At 37.3% G+C, this 21691-nt stretch overlaps 1 protein-coding gene across 7 annotated transcripts in view; it reads right to left on the reverse strand.

Annotated features, from left to right (window-relative positions):
- CNTNAP2 (contactin associated protein 2) overlaps positions 1-21691 on the reverse strand; it is a 2042838-nt gene that overhangs the window by 671625 nt on the left and 1349522 nt on the right. For 5 of the 7 annotated variants that reach the window (XM_084977536.1, XM_084977535.1, XM_084977534.1 and 2 more), the window contains one exon: positions 7495-7695. In XM_084977536.1, the coding sequence (XP_084833662.1) occupies positions 7495-7695 (201 nt within the window). Of the gene's footprint in view, positions 1-1291; positions 5014-5080; positions 7696-21691 lie in introns of those variants that run through there. The other 2 variants (XR_014816181.1, XR_014816180.1) reach the window with 1 other exon arrangement.

A 21691-nucleotide genomic window follows, 5' to 3' on the forward strand; every position in this document is an offset into this window, starting at 1 on the left:
AGAGTGGGTGTTCATTCTTTGCCAAGGCAAATTCCATAGTCTTTTCTAACATGGGACTTATTACAGTCCTTTTTTGTCTTATATTTTTTGCCTCATGCTCTCCACTGTCTCCAACATTTATAAACTTACCCATAACTGCCTCATTCCCTCCACTGTCTCCAGCATTTATAAACTTACCCATAACTCCCTCATCTTCAAAAATATTAAAAAAAAAAAAAAAAAAAAAAACCTTCCAAACTCTTGCTTTGGCTCTGCCTTCTTATTAAACAGTGATTCTGCATTTACATCCACCCCTTCACCATGGAACTTTTTGGAAACCTTCACTTGCTGTTTCCCTTTCCCCAAGCATTCTTCACTGGCTCCATCCACTAGACCCACAGACAAGAAATTCCCGTGGCCTCACAACAGCCAAAGCCAAAGGCTAGCTTCCTTCTGTGATGTCTTACCACTGACCACATCTCAGTTTTTTTCTTAACCTGTCAATTTAAAAAAAAAATTTGACATATGGTTGATTTATAATATTGCGCCAATTTCTGCTATATAGCAAAGTGATTTAGTCATACATACATAAACATCCTTTTTTATGTTCTTTTCCATCATGATCTATCCCAGGAGGCTGGGTATACTTCCCTGTGCTATACAGTAGGACCTTGTTGTTTGTCCTTTCTAAATGTAACTATTTGAATCTACTAGCCCCAAACTCCCAGGCCATCCCATTTCTTCCCCATCCCCCTTGGCAACCACAAATCTACTCTCCATGTCTGTCAGTATATTTCTGTTTCTGTAGACAGGTTCATTTGTGCCATATTTTAGATTCCACATATAAGTGATATTATATGGCATTTGTCTTTCTCTTTCTGACTTATTTCACTTAGAATTTCTAGATGCATCCATGTTGCTGCAAATGGCATTATTTTGTTCATTTTTATGGCTGAGTAGTATTCTACTCTCTCTCTCTCTCTCTCTATATATATATATATATATAGCAACTTCTTAAGCCATTCATCTGCCAATGGACATTTAAATTGTTTACATGTCTTGGCTATTGTAAATAGTGTGCTACTATGAACATAGGGGTACATGTATCTTTGAATTATAGTTTTGTCTGGATATATTTCCAGATACTTGTTGACTGTTAAACATTCATTTCTGTTAGCCTCCCCATCATAAGGCTTTCCTAATTTGACTCTTCCTACTGTTCTGATCATTAATTTTGTGTCCCCTTAGTTAGCTGCATCCTCTCCTTAAATCACTTTTTCACACTAGTATTTTCTTTCCTTCTGTTCTCTTCTTGCTCCTCCCATGACTTTTTTGAATTGTCCTGTGAAGGCTGTTCATGGTCATCCATGTTAACCTTACCCCTGGATACAGGGGACTATTGCGTTTCCCCTCCCCTAAAGTTACTCCACATGTAAGCAATCACAGATCCTGTTTGTTTTCTTTTTTTTTTTTTTTTTTGTCTTTTGTCTTTTTTTTTTGTTGTTGTTGTTGCTATTTCTTGGGCCGCTCCCACAGCATATGGAGATTCCCAGGCTAGGGGTCGAATCGGAGCTGTAGCCACCGGCCTACGCCAGAGCCACAGCAACGCAGGATCTGAGCCGCATCTGCAACCTACACCACAGCTCACGGCAACGCCAGATCCTTAACCCACTGAGCAAGGGCAGGGACCGAACCCGCAACCTCATGGTTCCTAGTCGGATTCGTTAACCACCGCGCCACGACGGGAACTCCCTGTTCGTTTTCTACTATCTAAACTTAACAAAAATCTCCTCATACAAACTCTGCCCAAACTCTGCGCTTCCTCTATTCTATTCTCCACATAACAGCCAGAAGTCCCCTACTTAAAACCGTTCCCTTGGCCTTTAGAGGGAAATCCTTAATATCATGCACAGATGCCGGATTGATCGCCTTAGTCCACCTTCCTCTCTCCTCCACCCTCAAGTTCTCTGCTGCAGCCACTCTGACCTCTGACCTACATTTCCTTCAAAGTACAGTCTTCCTTGCCCTGTATCTCAGAATGACTGCACATTCTGACATCTCAAACCTAGAAGCCCCTGCCATTTTTTTCTTAGTTAACTCATTCGAATTCTTCACATCTCAGCTCATACATCACAATTCCTGATACACAAGACACAATAAATATTTGTGGACTGATTATCTCATCCATTATTTTAGCTGAGACTTTTGCCAACGCCCATTGACACTGCCAAAATAGCCTCTACTCTTCCTCTGAACATTCTGTCCCTTTTAACTACAACGTCCTCATGAAGATGCTAGTTGCCTGAGTATGGAATACACTAGATTTAATTTTCTAACCTACTTTTCAGTTATTACTTGCTTGTCCCTCCCATTTAATTGCATCCTCTGATTTCAGTACAATTATTTAACACAAAAATTAGATAAATGAGTAATCTTCTGATTAACATACCGATTAGTCATAATAGATCTTATTTACTGAAAATGCCAGTTTTCAGGTGTAGCTGAGCAATATTTTGTCTCCTTTGTTTCAGGAGTTAAACATAGTTTCTTAGAATGCATATCACTTTCTTATAGTTCACCAAAGTTTAGAATTTTTTTCTAAAAATAGGTTATAGATTACAACACCAGAGTCATGTTTGCTTGTCTTTTGGATGCCACTAAATCACAGTTTAGTATCATTAAAGTATATTGAATTTTATTCAGCTTACTTTACAGGCAAAAATTGTGAACATAACTCCTTTTCAATAGATACAAAATCTAATAGTAAACTACCCAAAAGGATGGATAATTTATATTGCTTCTTGCAACAAAAGCAGCAATAAAACTATGACTTATGAGAACAAAACTACACTGAGCAATGAAAAGAAATGAAACCCCGGAAACCAATGAAAACAACACTAAATATAGTCAGAAAAAGAAAACATATCAACTTTATACCTCTAAATTAAATAAATATTTATATATGTATGGAATAAATACTTCAGTGGAAAATTCTTAATTATAAAGAATAATGTTTTATAAAATAAATACATGATGATAGTACATCTAAGAGGCAAAAATAAGCATTTTAAATCAGGCTAAAAAGTATTGTCCAAATATAGAGAAATATTTTTACCATCTAAAAGCATTAGGATTATGAACTAAGAGACTTGACTCAAGTTGGAGCTAATGAAACTTCCCCCTGATGTCTAATTTATCAAATTCAAGAAATTAAGGTATTTATCTCAAAAGTAGAATTTATTTTTTAAAGATTTCTGCCTTTCAGTAAGTTCAGATATCAGTATATTTGCATTTCTGAGGATATAAATAGAAAACATGTTAATATCCTTGTGGTTTTGGATAACAATGTTTTTTTTTCTGTTTGTGTAGAATCAATTTATTTTCAAATTGGTATGAAATAAAATAACTTTGTCTTGTTTCTAGGTTTTTATAAAGTTGTTTAAAGACAACTGAACTAATAGTTACATTGCAAGAATAGATATGACCATAAAAAATGGCAAAAGCATTACTTTAAAATTGATTTTTTAAAAAATTTTGAAGTAATAAAAAGAAGAGTTAACACTGCAAGTCATAAATTACTATCCTTCTAAAAGTTTTAAGAAACTATTAGTGAGTAATTCTACATTTGTTAGCTAAGGGTATGGTACAACCAAACATTTATCAAAATAAAAATGAGGTCCATATACATACTAAATCAGCTCTTTATCACAAGTATCATTAGAAACTCTAGAGCGCCAAATGAATTCTTGAGGGCAAGGCTCTTAAAGTAAAGAATAACATTTTAAGTGCGTAGCTATTACAAACTCATTTGATATTCATTTTAATTGCCACGACTATAATGAATATACTTTGTTTTCAAACAGATGTCACAAGTACTACTACAGAAGTTCCAATATAATTCAGCCTTAGTTAAGAACAAGTAAATGGATATTTAAAATTGAATGTTACTAGGAAGGAGGAAAAAATGAATTAAGGCATACATTAGCTCCTTAAAACAGCAAATTAAAGATTTTTATTAAATTGTGTTCTTTCATATTTGGACATATATAGATTATAGTAATACAGAAAAACTTGCTATATCAACCACTCCTTTTCCATTCCTCAGCTGTTCTACTGATTAATTAGTCTGGAAAATAGAAACTGGGACATGAAAAATGACTCAGAAGGGTAGGCTGAAATTCACTTTAAAAAATTTAGTCTGTGAAAAGAATTTAAAAAAAAAAACCACTATGCAAATTTATTTTAGCTGAGGAACAGGTAGTTATGTATGCTATTTTATTTCAATTGCTCAGACAAGTTCTCATATCCCCTTTAATTTTCCCCCACATGAAGGACTAACACCTTAAAATCTAAATGAGAGACCACAGGCCGTAAGTTAAAGATGGTATTTTTCAATGTTTGGTTTACAGAATGACCTGTGGCTGTTTATTAAAAGCAAACATCCCTGTGCCCAAACCAAATTCTACCAGGTCAGAATCATGGGAATCAGTATTGTGACAAACAACCTGAAAATTCTGATGTACACACTTATTTAAAAACAACTGCTTGAAAGCTGGATGAGGTAATATTTAAAACTATATTTTTTTACTTTATTCCAGTCAGGAGACACTTATTAAGCACCAATCCTGTCTTTGATACATGGTGCGTGTTCAAAAGGCAGGAAGCACATGATAAACTTATTTTCAAGGTACAGTTTATTAAGTACAATAAAAATCTGCAAATGTCTAGAAACACAAAGAAAATAATGTGCTTATTGTGCAGATTCTCTCTTGATTTCAGTCTAGAAGCTTTTCCTCTGAAAAGGTGTCTGGAGGTTGAAGAGAATTATGTTTTGCTTATTATTAGAAAATGTAACTGAAGTATTGTTTAAAAAAAAATGTATCCTACATTTCCCGATGGTTTTAGATATCCTGTGTCTTCAAAAGGAGGGTAATAAGTGTGTGAGGCTTCTTGGTGGTTGGGGGAAGGGACAGAGGGTACCAAAGTAGGGAAGGAAAAGGAAGGAACTACAAGACCAGAAGCATTAAAGGCAACCTAATTTTCCTGGTGCCTGAACTCTAAGTTATATTTATTTGGAAGTTGTATTGTGTTAAACTCCAACCTAATTTTCCTAGTGCCTGAACTCTAAGTTATATTTATTTGGAACTTGTATTGTGTTTCTTAACCACCAGAACAAAATTCTGACAGTAAAAGTTGACTTTGGCGTTTAATAGACAAATGGAAGGAAATAAAGAAAAGAAAGCTGATGGTACCAGGTTATCTTTCTGGACAGCAATTTTCCTTTACCCCATCCCCACCAGGACTGGAGACTGACTGACTGAAATCTCCGGAATGAACTTCAATAAGGAGAACCCAACTCATGAAACTGAGTGCAGACAAGCTGGTGGGATTCATTAACTGTGCCTAGTGCTAGTACCCAGATTTTCCATAATCCTTGGTTGACTTTTCCTGGCACCAGAAACAGGATTCAGGCAAAAAAAAAAAAAAAAAAAAAAAAAAAGGCTGTGATAGTGAAGGTGGATAGAAAAACCATTGTAGGGACCTTAACGATGTCTATTGCCCACAGCTATGGGTCTCAGACTGGCTGGTCTCTAGACCAGCAATATCCTCACTGGGGAACTCACTGAACTAGTCTGCTCAGGCTGCCATAGCAAAATACCATGGGTTGGGCTTAAACAACAAACATTTACTTTCTTACAATTCTGGAGGCTGAAGTCCAAGATCAAGGCGCTGGCCAGTTTGGTTTCTAATGAGGGCTCTCTTCCTCTTTATAGAGACCACCAAACCAATCAGATTAGGACCCCAGCCTTATAACCTCATTTAACCTTAATTATCTCCTAAAAAGCCTTAGCTCAAATACAGTCACATTGGGGATTAAGACTTCAACATATGAATTTGGAGGTGTGGCGGGGGGAGGGTGGGGGAGACACAATTCAGTCCACAGCACTTGTTACAAATGAAAATTCTGGAACCCCACCTCAAGACCTATTGAATCAGAAAATGAGGGAATGGAGCCCAGCACTTTGTGTTTTATTAATCCACTCAGAATATTCACTGTATATCAAAGCCTAAGAAGCACTGGCCTTCAGGAAAAAAATCCCGCCATCACATTTTGTTTTCTCCGTTTTTACTTTCCAAACTTATTTCTTACTACTCTCCAGTGAACTCTGCTTCTGCTCAACTACTCTCATCGTGGCCTGAAGCAATATTCGTATTCTGTCTTTCAGACCCTTGTTTATTCTCTTTCACCAACCTTGAACTGCCTTTCGAACTTTTTAATGAAGCAGCACTTTAACATCTCAGCCATCTCGTGCCTTTCTCCAAATAGCAGAAGCACTAATTGTCTGAACCAATCATTTTCATGTTTTACAGATTTTACTTAGAATTCATGCGTTACACTTGTCCATAATTTCAGCACAAGGCTTTGTACATAAAAAGTACTTAAATCTTCAAGACAGTATATACTGTCTTGCTTATAAACTCTTCTCTGTCATTGACTCCCTACAACACTGGCTCCAGTACAACACTGATTTGGGGCATCGAACAGCCCGTTGGTCTCGGACACAATGTCACTTCCAAAGTTGCTTAGTGTTTAAAAAAAAAAAATCAGTATACTCCTTACTATTTATTCAGTCCTTAAGTGCATCAAGCCCTATCCTGTAATAAGCAGTTAGTAATTCCCTCATTAAATTCTCAAAAATCACTCTGAAAAAGGCATTATAATACCAATTTGACTGAAAAAGACTCTGGAAACTGGGGCAGAGGGATTCAATGACCTTCCCCAGGGTCACACACCCAAGAAGCAGCAAGGCTGAAAAGTGGGAACCTTGTTTCCATGACTTAAAGCACACTTTTTACATCCACTACGTTAAACCACAGGCAGAAAGATTGTTTTCTGTCAACATGTTGAATTTATTGCCAAGAATCCCAGAGTGTGTGGCACTTGTGGTAAAGATATTTCCAATATATCCTTTGAAAATTCTATTCCCTACATTCCCAACACACACGTCCTGAAGCATTGCTTAAAGTAAGCCAAAATGAAAAAAAATATTAGGGCAGACTTCTTAAGATCAAGAGATACTGTTAAATGACTACAGATAACAAAGAGATCTAAATTCTATTGCTATTTTATATGCTATTTACCTGCTAACAGCCTTTGGAATACTTTCATCTCTACATTAAAGACAAGTGAAGAACTCAAAGGGAATTACTTGAAAGGTCACAAGCAGCTCTGATAAACTTTTGCCCAAAGCAACTACTGATAATTAAGCACTAGAAACACTCACACACACATATATATGCATAGAAAATTGAAAAAAAAAAAAATCTAAAAAAGCGTATGCTCTTAGCTTCCTTCCCCAGAAAACAAACCAAGCGGTGTATTTTACTTTCACAGCTGCCTGCACTTTGAAGGGTGGACTGTGAAGATAATAAGCCACACCTGTTGGATTGTTTAGGCCATTCCAATCACCAGCTGAGATAGTAATTAAAAGTAACATTCCATTCTCAGCCTACCTGGGGTGTTCAACAACCTCGACATCTTGCAGAAGTAGGAGACGTACTGCTCACAGAACTCAGCACTGTCGGTGATGGCGCTGATCTGGTCCATGGAGGCGCTGTAAATGAGCTGTGTCACGGAGTATTTTTCTGGGTTGTAGCCGACCACGGTTGTCTGCATCTGCAGATCGTGAGACACGATGGTCCATACTTTGTCCTCTGTGGGGAGAAAAATGCCAGGACAATAGATCATTAGACTACAAATGCATCTGCAAATGTCAGAAAATAAGTAAGCCACACTTTGCCTGGTGCTCTGCCTGTACTGCTAAAGAACAGAGGTAAGAACAGTAATGCTTAAACTAACCTAAGTTCTCACACCTAAGGTCTGCATATATAGACCTAGCAGAAAGGTAATATTTTTTATTAAAAACAAATGCAAAGCAAAACCAAATAGCCTGAGTACCTGTTTGAGTCTCAGGTCTGCAGCATTGAATGTGAGGCCCACTGTGTTTCAGGGCCTTCCCAACTCTGTAATTCCTCCCCGCTCCCGTAGTGCAGTATCTGCTCCTTCCTAAATGAACCATGTGCTCTCAACCCCTGGATCTTCGTACAAACGTTTTTTTCTAATCAGAAAATGCATCTTGTTAACAAATGTTCTTTCCACCTTGACCTTTCAGGTAAAATTAGGCACTGCATGCTCTGTAATTGAAACACCCTACACATGTGGGATGATGCGAATAAGTGATCTCCCTGGTGTTTTGGACCCTGAAAATTTCAATATTTGTAAAGGAGAATCAAATAGAAGACTGATGAGGTTAAATTAAAATCCTATATACTTTTCTGCATTTGATTTAGAAACATCACTAGGAACCCACGATGATGTTATCTTTTAAAAAATGTAGAATCATGTCCTAGCTTTGTCCACCGAAAAAGTCCGCAAATAAGGACTAACATCTGGCACCAAACTGTCATCACTCAAGACTATTTTCTTTTCTTTTCTTTTTTTTTTTGGCTTTTTAGGCATATGGCGTATTGAGGTTCCCAGGCTAGGTTTCGAATTGGAGCTGTAGCCATGGGTCTATGCCACAGCCACAGCTATAGCAATGCCAGATTTCAGCCGTGTCTGCCACCTACACCACAGTTCACCTTAGAGCCGGATCCTTAACCCACTGAGCAAGGCCAGAGATCCAACCTGCATCCTCATGGATACTAGTCAGATCTGTTTCTGCTGAGCAACGATGGGAACTCCCTAGACCATTTTTCCGTTAAGAGAAAACAAAACTAGGCTCCTGGAGAAATGACTGATTCTAGGGATGGAAATGGGTAAGAGGATCTTACCCATTGTCACTTCAAAAAGAAACTACTGGAGACAGGGCAGTTAAAAAAAAAAAAACAAACCAGGATCAAAGAGCATGATTTTAATTAATATCAATCAGAATTTCCTGCAATGGATTAAAATACATCAAGTATATTTAATTCCATGGGCTCACTAAAAAAAAAATAATAACAATAATTTTAGAAGATGCTAGTTAACTTCTGAATATCAGTAAATAAAGGCAGGGAATCCAGCATTTAGTGTACTTCACATAAATGAACTATAACTTAACTAAATACTCCATTTATGGAAATATTTCAGCAAATAAAAGAAGAGTAAATGATAAATTAAAGCGTTATCATTTTTTTAAGTAGGATTATTCCTGGCTGCTAATAAACCCGCAAGCAAAACCAGAGGAGATATGCCTCATGGGGTTGGGAGGGGAGGTCAGGTACACAGCACTACAGTGAAGCAGGGTGGACAAAAATCAGAAGGGAATTTTTGCCAAGCTTATAGACCTAGCTGACAATTTCTAGAAAAATACAGGGGAAAGGGGAACATGTTACATGACACCAGAGGGAAACATTCAACAAAATCCCTGCTGTAGAAAACTGTATAGATCATACAGTTTAGTTTTTCAACAGATAAGTGATAAATTACAAGAGGAGAGAGAGACAAAGAGCGATAGCAATAGATTAAGAGAGACATCATGAACTTGCCCCTCAAGTGATCTTCCTAGTCCAGGAAATGACAACTCCATTTCGCCAGTTGTTGGACAAAAGCTCTGGAGCTTTTCTTTCACCTCCTCCAGAAGCCTGTTAGGAACTCAAGTCTGCTCACCCTTCAATTGGTCTTCAGAATCTGAGCACTTCTCCCCCCACTCCCAGCCCTCACCAGTGCTCTGCTCTAAGTACTGCCTCCATCGCCTGCATCCCACAATAACATCTAACCAGACCCCTCTTTTCACCCTTGTACCTTGAAGCCTCCCCTCAACATGGCAGGCAGGCTGAGGCTTTTCAAGCACAAGTCAGACTCAGTCACTCTGCTGACACTTTGGGTCCTATCTCCTGCACAAAGTCTAATTCTTGGAATGGCCGAAGGCCCTGACAATCCAGTTCCTCCCTGCCACCTGACTAACATCTTCCTTGCTCCTAGGGTTCTGCCCACACTGACCTCCTTGGGTTCCCTGAACAGGCCAATGGGCCAGGCCCCTTCTTGGAGACCCCACTTGCTCTTTGCTCTAGAGCTGCCTTTCCTCAGACTTCCTCTGCCTCCTCCCTCCCCTCCAGATCTTAGCTCCAGCGCCAATCTTCCCTTCTGATTCTCCACCCCACCCCACAGCTGCCTTCCATCTACCTGTCCTGCTTTGTTTTTCTCCAGAGCATTGCTCTCTATCTTAGGGCACATTAGAGTACTCTTTAACGTCTGACTTCCTTTGCTAGAAGGAAAGAAAGCAGGCTTTGTTTTCAATGCTTAGAATCGTAATCGGCACATAGTAGGGCTTCAAAAATATTACTGGACAGAAGAATGAATTAACAAGAATAAACAGAATGCAAATACTTGATAAAGGAACTTCCGAAAACCACTTTGGTTCAAGTTCTGCCAAGACTATGCTGAGAAACTCTGGACTCCTCAGAGCTGCATTTCCTTTCATCTTTTACAATATGCTTCTGTCAGAATACTTTCCAGCTTGCTCTTCTTAAATCAGTTAAAACAAGTTCAGTTATGGTGTTTCTTGTAATCGTTTTTTTTAATAGTATAATCATTTTTCCAGTTTTACCTTTGATCTAATCAGAACGGCCTTCCCTTAGCTCTGATACAACAAGAACAGCTACAGCGTATTTTGGCAATTCTGTCACTTTCTGACATGATTTTGAAAACAAACAATGCCATTTATATCCGGACCTGCAGATTCATTATCACCTAATTAAAAATTCTTTAATTGAATTAGGTTATTTTTACCTCTTTTCTATTACAATCAGTCTATGGCATAGAATTCTCTAATGCTTGACACTACTTACCTTTTCCTCCCTCGTTCCTCTTTCCTCTTTCTTCTTCCATCCCTCCCTCCCTCTCTTTCTTTCTTTTTTTAAAAAACAAAACCTTACCAAAAGCCTTGTCCTGTAGCAGTGTTCCAGGCCTCTCCTTTGTTTTTTTTTTTTGTTTGTTTGTTTTTGGATGCAACCATGGTATGTGGAAGTTCCTGGGCCAGGGCAGCTACCCAAGCCACTGAAGTGACAACGCTGGATCCTTAACCTTAATCGACTTGCCACAAGAGAACTCTCAACATCTCCTTCTTTAATTCATGATGGAGTAGCATTCTAATCTGACCTCCTTTAAAGTATCATGAACCCCCTTTTAATATGCATACAATAATGTTCATAAAAGCAAACCTTAATCGAGCAAGTAAAACAGAATGGTCACTTATTATGGTTTCTGCCAATAACTTTAAAAACATTAACCAATTTGTTAATATTGATGAATCTCTAACATTTTGGTCCTGGTGACTTTTTGGCCCTAAATTCTAGTTTCCAACCAGCTCATCTTACACATTTCAGCATCAAATCTATATGCATTATCTCTTTATATTTGTTTTATAACTTACTCATTCACTCAACAAATATTATCATGTATCTACTGGGAGACCAATACAGAGCTAGGCACCATAGAAACCACAACAAAAAAAGCATTCATAAATTTCTGCAGCTTACATTCTTACATTCTAGTAGCGAAAAGAAAACAGGCAATAAAATATGTATTTATCAAATATAATGGTGAGGAGAAAAACTCAGTCAGGGAAGGGAAGAATAGACTGTGTGGATGGTGATTGTGTTTTTAAAGGCAGAGGAGACCATAAAAGCCCTGAGACAGTGACATTTAAATGAAGTAGTTATCTAGATGGAGGAATGCAAATGAAAATGTTCTAACTCTGGAATATTCCAGATATCTCTCAGGCTTATAAGGGGGCTGGTGAGTGAAGAAGGGGAAAAGAGCAGAGGCTGAAGGCAGAAATGTAATGGAGATGAGGGGAAAGGGACCTCAAAGTGAGATGGAAAGCCATTAGCATTGGAAGGTTTGGAGCAAGTGAAAGTAGTTTGCTTTGACAAACTATTCTTTGCTTTAATAAAATTATACTTCAGAAAGGTTTGAAAAATTTTATATATATATATGTACATATTTATAAAGATTTAAAACTTTTTGCAATGTCACAGCATGCTAAACGGTAATATATAAGCTTCACTTTGATAGCATAAACCAATTACTGTTGATGCATCTTGCAAATTATTTTTTAATGCTTGCATATTACACATTGCAATGGCTCCTTTAGAGCTATTAAATCTTGATGAATGGATATTAATGATTTTGCAGGTATCCAGCATCTAGAAGAAAGTTATGCTATTTGGATTTTTCTTCATTAGTATCATAAGTGGAAAAATTAAAAAGCTTATTCCTATATTCACAGTGTATTTATAGAATATATATTATTAGATATGTGTGTAATGCAAACAGAAACTTCTGTGTATGGAACATTCTAGCTTTCTGCCACTGTTTTACTTTCATGAAGAAGCAATTGTTAAACAAGTATTTCAAATACTCTCTTGGATTAGTGTGTTAAGAAAATGCCCTTTGTGATTATTGAGAACTTGGTATCTTTCTTATCATGCAATTACCTATTTAAAAATTGTCATATTGTAAATTGTTTTAAATATAGCTGATTTAACGATGTACTTCAAATATTGGGGCACATGTGGAACATATGGTGGAAATATATTCCTCTCCTTGGCAATTATGGAGTCTTCAAGATTACCCAACTTAGTTATGGTGATATATGTACATTAGAAAGGTCCCTCTGCCACCTATAAGTGACCCTTTATCCTATCTGTAATTTTCAAATAGTTCACTTCATGAGAACCCAATTCCTTGCATGGCTGGAGTTCTAATCAGGGCCTGATGAAGCCAGGAAATGACCAGTAAAAAGAGCAAAGAATTGTTCCTCCCAGAATATAATCAGTTTCTTCATCAAGTATATGACTGTTGTTTGACTCTTTTCTATGTTATCCATATACAATCTGAAGCACACATTATAGAGCAGGTCTATATACAGTACTTTTTTTTTTTTTTGGTGGCTGTAGCCATGACATGAAGAAGTTCCTGGGCCAGGGATCCACCAACCTGTGCCACAGCTGTAACCAGAGACATAGCAATGGAAATTTTTTTTGAGTCCTATACATCTGTATATTCATCTAAGTGTTTCTGATTTTCAAACAATATCATAGTGCTGGTTAATGCCCAATTTGTTAATATGAGAGATTTTTTTTTACCATTATTCATATTAAACCTGAAATGACCTTTAAAAAGAAGGGAATATTATAATATAAATTACTTATATTTTAAATGATATATAAAACTTGTTAGGTGGGCATGATCAGCATCCAGTTGTAGTCCAGATCCCTTAGCAGCCCCATTACCTGTTACAGTTACTCTACAGGAATGACTTTAGGTCTCTCACTCTTAGAGCAACATAACTGGAGCTAGATCTTTAACCTGCTGCACCACAGCAGGAACTCATAAACTGCATAATTTAGTCTGTTGTTTTCTTTGTGCGTGAAAAGTCTTAATGGTAATTATACTGATTCAGTAAATCAACAACTGAATTTCAGCTATGAGCAAGAAATGAGCAAGGATCTCCAATGAAATGCTATAACATTAACAAGTATTTCTTATGTTCATAGCCTTATAGATAAACCACCCAAGGGAAGTAAACCTACCATTTAAAGGTAACCATGTGAAAAATGTTGAGTCCCAAATAATATTAATATAATGTTATCTTAGAGAGCATCCATTATGACTCTACTCTTTTAGACATTAAGAAATCAAGTACAACAGAGTTACCATACGATCCTGTAATCCCACTCCTGGGCATATATCTGGAAAAGATGAAAACTCCAATTCAAAAATATATATGCACCCCAATGTTCATAGCAGCATTACTTACAAGAGCTAAGACATGGAAGCAACCTCAGTGTCCATCAACAGAGGATTAGATAAAGAAGATGTGAGTATATACATATATCTCACCCATAAAACAAACTTATTTACAAAACATAAATAGACTCAAAGACATAGAAAGAAAACTTATCATTACTAAAGGGTAAAGTGGTAAGGGAAGGGATAAGTTAGAAGTTTGGGATTAACAGATACACCACTATTATATATTAAAAAAAAAAACAAGGACCCACTATGTAGCATAGGGAACTATATTCAGTATCTTGTAATATCCTGTAAAGGAAGAGAATCTGAAAAAGAAATTATACACACACACACACACACACATATATACATATGTGTATATATATCCCTGAATCACTTTGCTGTATACCTGCAACAAACACAATATTGTAAATCAACTATACTTCAATTAAAAAAAAAGAAACTATATGTCAAAAGTGATATGTAGCTTGGCCAAATGAAGATGAAAAGTTAGTGGTAAAATGATGGAAACTTTGTCCCCTAATTTTGGATTTAGTGCTCTTTTCACTACACGTCTCTTTGACCCAGTGGTGCTATGCTTGGTGAAACATCCAAATTTTTATTGCCTTCTTCACAGCACTCCACTACTTTTCAAGGGGAAGGGGAAAGAAAATATAGACACTATTTTAGACCTTTACATGACAATCATATGTAAGTTATTGCATCAAGAAAAATGTCTAAAACAGTAATATAATTCAGCCATGTACGTATTCATAAACCATTGCTGAGGTTTTGATCTGTTTCAGCACCGTGTTAGGTTCTGAAAGCACAAGGATGAAAAAGATTTTCATTCTTATCCTCGACAAGCTCATAGTCCAGTGGAGGGGAGAAAACACTACTCTTGAAATTACAAATTGCAAATAGATGCTAAAACAGAGATGCACAGGGTATTGTGGGTTCGCATGGAAAGTCTGCAAACACAGTTTTAGAAAGCCATGAAGTAACCAAGCAGACATGGCATTTTCAGGGAATCATGAAAGTTAAATAGGGATGAGCCATATGAAAATAATGATAAGAGCATTTCATTCTTTTCATAGCTCAGATCAAATTGCTTAGAGACAAAATAGTTCAGTAAATCATATTTGGATCAACTGGAGATAGAAGGATCTGGATTAGTGAAGTATAAGATTGCAGAATCATAACAATTGCACATAGGTTAAAATGTCTAGTACATTGTCATGGTGTTGAAAAGCTGTGGAGATAGATTAACTTAAATTTTAAAAATACATTTCTCCAAAGTCATGTATGACAAGCCCACAGCTAACATCATTCTCAACAGTGAAGAGCTGAAAGCTTTTCCTCTGAAATCTGGAACAAGCCAACTGGAATAGAATAAGGGATATCCCTAAGCTTTATATTCGATGTTATATTTAAGGTGGATGTCGGATACAAACTAGAAAGACTTCATATTAAAACAAAAAAAATTTATTTATTTATTTATTTTTTTTGCTTTTTAGCAAACAATTATCAGATACCTTGTTTCAGGTGAATTTTACATGATGATTCAGACTTACTAAAGTAAACATTTGGAGATGTTGGTCATTTTACATGAGCTATGTGTGCTTTACTGCATAGGTGACAAAACAATTTCTTAAACAGCTGATTTTCTGAAGCATTAACTAACTAATTCTATAAATTCTGTTAGGCTACAACAATGGTAGGTTGTAATAATTTCTTGGTTTTGCTTTTGTCGTTAGTCATTTGTAGGAGGATCTATTTGAAAATTCCATCAGTCTTCCAGGTAGATAAATTTAAAGATCGTTACTTTTTCCCTGGGCGAGGGACTATGCTGAAGCTGCAGCAATGATGGATCCCTTAACCCACTGCAACAAGCTGGCAATCGAACCTACACCTCTGCAGTGCCGTAGTGGGATTCTTAATCCACTGTGCCACGGCTGGAGGTCCCGACCATTAATTTTACAGATCATTGTTTTGTTTAGGTTTTCTCAATGGTTATGATCCTCCTGACATAATTTAAATTATTTGAAATATGGTCTCATGTTTTTCTTCACAAATATATATTGTGTGAGAATTACAAGCATCTGTTTAATCTAAACCCTAGTATTATAGAGGCTGTTTCACGTGGCAGGCTGTGGTGGTTTGAGTGGTACCATAATGCCAGCTCGGTCTGCAGCTCAGGTGGCATAAGCAGCTTTAATCACGTGTAGAGAAATCAGGTATATAAAGCAGATGGAACCCCTGCAGGAAGCACTGAGGAAACAGGCTAAAAGTACAGATGATGTTCTGCAGGTGGTGGAAAATGTTGATTATTTTTATGCTCTCAATTCCAGCTCAAAGATGGATGACAAATCGAGTGCTGTGAGCAAGTATAAATAATGGTGGATCATTCTTAACCACCTGAAGAACAATTTGGAACCTAGGTGTGTCTTTTTTCTAGGAAGATATTAGCTATTTTCTGGGAAGAAAGATATTTGTTAATGTTTTTGTTCCATTGTAGAGATGTTAACATTCCTTTACAATATGGCTAGAGTTACTGACTGCATTTATATCAATACTTAGACAAGCTCATCTTCCCTTTTCTTTTTCTCTCATGCTGGGTAGAGATGTAGTTTGTGTGTATTTGATAGTTGGGATTTATCTCCGTGGCAGTAAGAAGATTTCTAGCCTGTGAAGCAAGGGAATGTTACTCTTTGATTCTTGTTTCCTATAATGGGAATTAGATTTTGATCTGAGTTCAATTTTGTACACCCAGTAAATGTCATCTCGGATTAATGACTGACCATTTCTGTGGACCTTTAAGTGTTTTAAAGATAACACTCCCGATTATTTAAAAATACTGTCAAATATATTGCACACACTAGGTTAAAAAAATCTCTTTAAATATTTTTTAAATGATTTGTATTTTTTCTATTACAGTTGGTTTACAGTGTTCTGTTGATTTTCTACTATACAGCAAAGTGACCCAGTCGCACATGTAAAACAGTATATACACATTCCTTTTCTCACATTATCCTCCATCATGCTCCATCATAAGTGACTAGATATAGTTCCCAGTGCTACACAGCAGGATCTCACTGCTTATCCATTCTAAAGGCAATAAAATAGTTTGCATCTATTAACCCCAGATTCCAAGTCCACCCCTCTCTCTCCCCAGTGGCAACCTAAAAGACAGCGCAAATAAAGCTTTCTACAGAGAAGAAACTCTTTAAATATTTACTTTCCAACACTGACCTACCTGTGGTTGGAATATGCCAGACGCTCATGGTTTAAGGCCTTTGTGTGGCTGTTTTCCTTGCCTAGAAGGCATTTTTCCCTTATGGTCTCAAGGCTAACACCCTCATTTCCATTTTGTCTTGATTCAGATGGCATGTTCTCATTGAGGTCCGTGGGGTCTATCTTATCTAAACTTAAAACCCACTCTGTCCCTTACCTCTTCCAAACCCATAGCCCAAACATATGGTATTTGAACATAGTATATAATTTAGTTGTTTTTATTTTGCATTGCCTGCCTCCCACCCCCACCTTCCTCATAGACTACAAACTTCAATATATCAGATAACTTTAAAATTAAACTGGTTTACTTATGAATCTTAAATTCTTAGAATAGTGCCTAGCAGTCTACAGAAGTTATACTGTGCTAATAATATACCTTAACCCTTTCTTTATTTTGTTTCCAACAAGACTCTATCACTATCATCAATGATTCTATAAAATAACCATTTTAAATATAGTTATAAATCCCACTAGATGACTCCAAAATTTAGCAAGCTTCAAAAAAAGTTAGAAAATCTTTGCAGGTAAAACAAAGTGATATTTGAAATTAAAGAATCCTGGTACTGTACTTGCAATATTTATAAGATCTTTTAAATCTTATAAACTGCAAGGATTTTTTAAAAGAGCAATATAAAAATACATCTAAGGCACAATGAGCTTCTTAAAACTACCACTGTTTTTTTCTGGGTTGAACAGTAAGATAACAATTATTCTATGCTAAATGTGTGTACATCTCCTTATATAGCAAGGGTTTCTGAACATAGGAGCTTTCATTCATCAACGACCTGCTTTATTCCAAGCACTGTTCTAAGCCCTGAGCACCTGAAAGCAATAATATATTTTTCATGGTACTAAAGAGCTAGTGGGAAGAAGTTACACAAAATAAGTAATCACTGCACAACCTGAAAAAGTAACTTGCTCTTCAAGAAACTGCCAGAATAATCCAAGTAATCAGATTTAGTATATAAATCATAAACTCACTTATTAGCTACACCACATCCTTTAACATATGTACCATCACTTTTTTTTTTTTTTTTTGGCCTTGCCCATGGCATATGGAAGTTCCTGGGCCAGGGATCAAACCCATGCCCCAGCAGCAACCTAGGCTGCTGCATGGACAACACCAGATCCCAAAGCCACAGCACCACAAGGGAACTCTGTAACACATTCAAAAAAATTCTCTAGTATTGTTATCTTATCTATTTTTTATTGTTGGGGAATTTTATTTTCTCTTAGCACTTAGTTTAAACCTAAGCTGTATCAGGCTAACCTGAGAAATTATATTCTTTCTGAAGTTTCTATCTGAAAAGCTTTGATGTTGCAGAAACATACAATGGAAAAATGACAATTTGATGCACTATTAACAGGATAGAGTCTTATAAGATGTTCTTTACTTTCAAGTTGACCCTAGCTCACATTACTGTCTGCTTCTTGAAACCTTGGAAGATCAAATATACCCTAGCAATTTACATTTCAGGGACACTAAGGGCTGTGGTATAAAAGCAACTTCCCATCAGAAAGTTTTGGCAACAAAAACACTCAAAGACAGGAAAACAAACTTATGGTAACCAAAGGGGAAGCAGGGAAAGATAATTTAGTATACAAATCACCACATATCAAATAGATAAATAACAAGGTCCTACTGTATAGCACAGGGAACTATATTCAAAATATTCTATAATAAACCATAATGGAAAAGAATATGAAAAAGAATGTATATATATATATATGACTGAATCACTTTTCTGTATACTAGAAACTAGCATAACATTGTAAATCAACTATACTTCAATAAAAAAAAAAAAAGGAAAGAAAGTTTGTGGCCATTTCTCCCTCCTTTAAAACCAAGCACCAGGCTTTGATGATACAGATAATATTTATCACCTTGGAAGAAAATCCTCAAATAATCAACTCCTTTAAGTATTTAATTTTCCCCATTAACTCAGTTTCTATTCAGTGAAGCAGTCCCCATTGTGAGGAACATTAGCATGACAGTCTGACAGATTAAGTTCCTTGGTGAGGATAATTAGCTAGAAATAACTTTCTAGGGAAAGAAAACCCTTAAGATAGCAGAGTTAACATATTCAAAAGGCCTAAAACTGGTGTTCTCCCTTTAATTCTAACAAAAGTACAAATGTATTAGTTGATTTCGTGCTTAAAAAAAAAAAAAAAGATTCTCTGAGAAACTAAAATATTAAAGCATCTCTAAATCCAGAAGATTCTGTCTGGATGCCAAGAACATTTCCCCTTGCCCTATCTAGTTCTAGATCCATCATGTCTCAGGTTTTAGTACTTTGCTACAAAATATCACCCAGTTCCCAACTCCCAATGCCCCACCAAGTTCAGGTTAGATCTCCATTCGTCTCCATCTGCCTCCCTAACAGTCCAGGTTTAATGCTTGGTTTGCATTTCTCATATCGTATTTAGAAGATATTTGTTGTAAGCACAGCTCTTCTGTGACTGAAGCAACATGGGCATCATTGTCCTTGCTGAATCCTCATGGTCTCAAGGAAGACCTGGTATATCAAGATTTGCTGAACTAATGAAGCAGCACTGGGTTCAGCAGATGCAGCTGAAGGAAGTGGGGTGGGGCTCAGGCTGAGGAGCCCTTCTGCAAAGGGTTTGGGATGGTGAGAAGTGGGTAAGATGCAAAGTGTGAGAGGAAACACAGAAAGGTTCTCAGCAGGGAGGCAACACAGTCTGACTCTACTTTTAAAAGATCCCTCTAGCTGTTTGGAGAACAGATTGGAAGGGGTGACGGTGGAAGCAGACAGGCAATGTGCAGGCCTGAATAGAGATAACACAGCTGGAAGCAGGGTGATGGCAGTGGAGGTAAGGCAGATAAGCTTGAAATATATTTGATAGAAGAAATCAAAATTAGTGATGAATTGGAGTTCCTGTCGTGGCACAGTGGTTAACAAATCCAACTAGGAACCATGAGGTTGCGGGTTCGATCCCTGGCCTTGCTCAGTGGGTTTAGGATCTGGCATTGCCGTGAGCTGTGGTGTAGGTCGCAGACGCAGCTCGGATCCAGTGTTTCTGTTGCTGTGGCTGTGGCATAGGCCAGCGGCTACAGCTCCGATTCGACCCCCTAGCCTGGGAGCCTCCGTATGACACAGGAGCGGCCCTAGAAATGGCAAAAAGACAAAAAAAAAAAAAAAAATTAGTGATGCATTGCATATGGCAGGGAGTGGGTCAGGGTGGTAGGGAGAGCAAGCAAGAAAGTATGTAGGATGATTGCCAGCTTTTAAGCTTAAACAAACAGCTAAATGGACATGTCTTGCTGGTGAAGAGATCAAAAGTTCCATCTTTAACAAGCTAGATTTGAGACACCTAAGAGAAAGTTAAATATTGACATCAGATAAACAATTAGACATAGGAGTTCCCGTCATGGCTCAGTGGTAGTGAACCCGACTAGTATCCATGAGGATGCAGGTTCTATCCCCGGACACACTCAGTGGGTTAAAGGATCCCTCGTTGCCTTGAGCTGTGGTGTAGGTTGCAGAAATGGCTCGGGTCTGGCATTGCTGTGGCTGTGGTTTAGGCTGGCAGCTACAGCTCCAATTCGACCCTTAGCCTGGGAAATTCCATTTGCCTCAGTTGCAGCCCTAAAAAGACAAAAAAAAAAAAAAAAAGATGTAAACATCTGGAGATTGAGACAAGTCATAACTGGAGATGTGGATTTTGAAATTGTATGCAGTGGAATTGCATTTAGTGCCATGGAAGTGAATGCGGTAACTGAGGGGAGATGTTTAGAAGGAGAGCAAAAGGAAGAAAGCACAGGACAAGGCCTGGGCAGGAGGCGGGTGTATAACTTTTAGAGGTCACTGAGAATCTTCAACGGAAACAGAGGTCAGTGAAGAGTCAGACACTGCATATCTATCCTTAACACACCCGCAGTGTCTCTCCTCTCTGCTCTACCCTCAGCAACTACAACTTCTGAGGACGGTCTCAGGGCAGGTAACAAGACAAAAAAGGTAAAAGCACTGCAAGAATTGTTCAGGTAAAGTGCTGTGTGCGCAAATGATCAAGTACTGGCTGTAATTGGAAAAGTATTCTGAGAAACGAGATAAGGCTGTAAGTTATTATGGCAAACAAGATGAAGAATATGCCTCAGTAGATCATTAACTTCCATCGAATAAGTTATATCAAGTGAGATGATGTACATCAGCAGGGAATAGTTCAAGCCACACCACATTTTTAAATGTCCCTATAAAAATCCTGAAACTTTTTTCGATTCATAAGTATGAGTTACGTATCGGATAGAGAAACATTTATATCCAGACCTGCATATAACATTTCCAAAATGCTGCTTTTTTGGAGATCGGAAAATAAGGCGTAACAATACAATTGCATGCATAAACTGGTGAATCATTTGAATGCTGAGATTAAGAGATGGAAAATACAGATCCAGGTTACTAAATCTAGATATGAATCACACAGTTAAGAAGGGGATACACAAAAAGTTTACTGACTATAGCTATTATAGGAGAGTAGCTGATATTAAGAATAGAAAACTTTTATGGGAATACTCATAATCTTTGTTTAAGAGACTCATTTTGAACTTGTCTCACACCCTACCTGTCTAGCTTAGTTCCCTGAAAACAATCTGGGTATCTCTACATTCTACCTATA

This window comes from Sus scrofa, chromosome 9 (assembly GCF_054392235.1).
Source record: "Sus scrofa isolate SSC_HxYL_T2T_F1_AM1 chromosome 9, Sscrofa_HxYL_maternal_Yorkshire_Landrace_v2.0, whole genome shotgun sequence".
Classification (NCBI taxonomy): Eukaryota; Metazoa; Chordata; class Mammalia; order Artiodactyla; family Suidae; genus Sus; species Sus scrofa.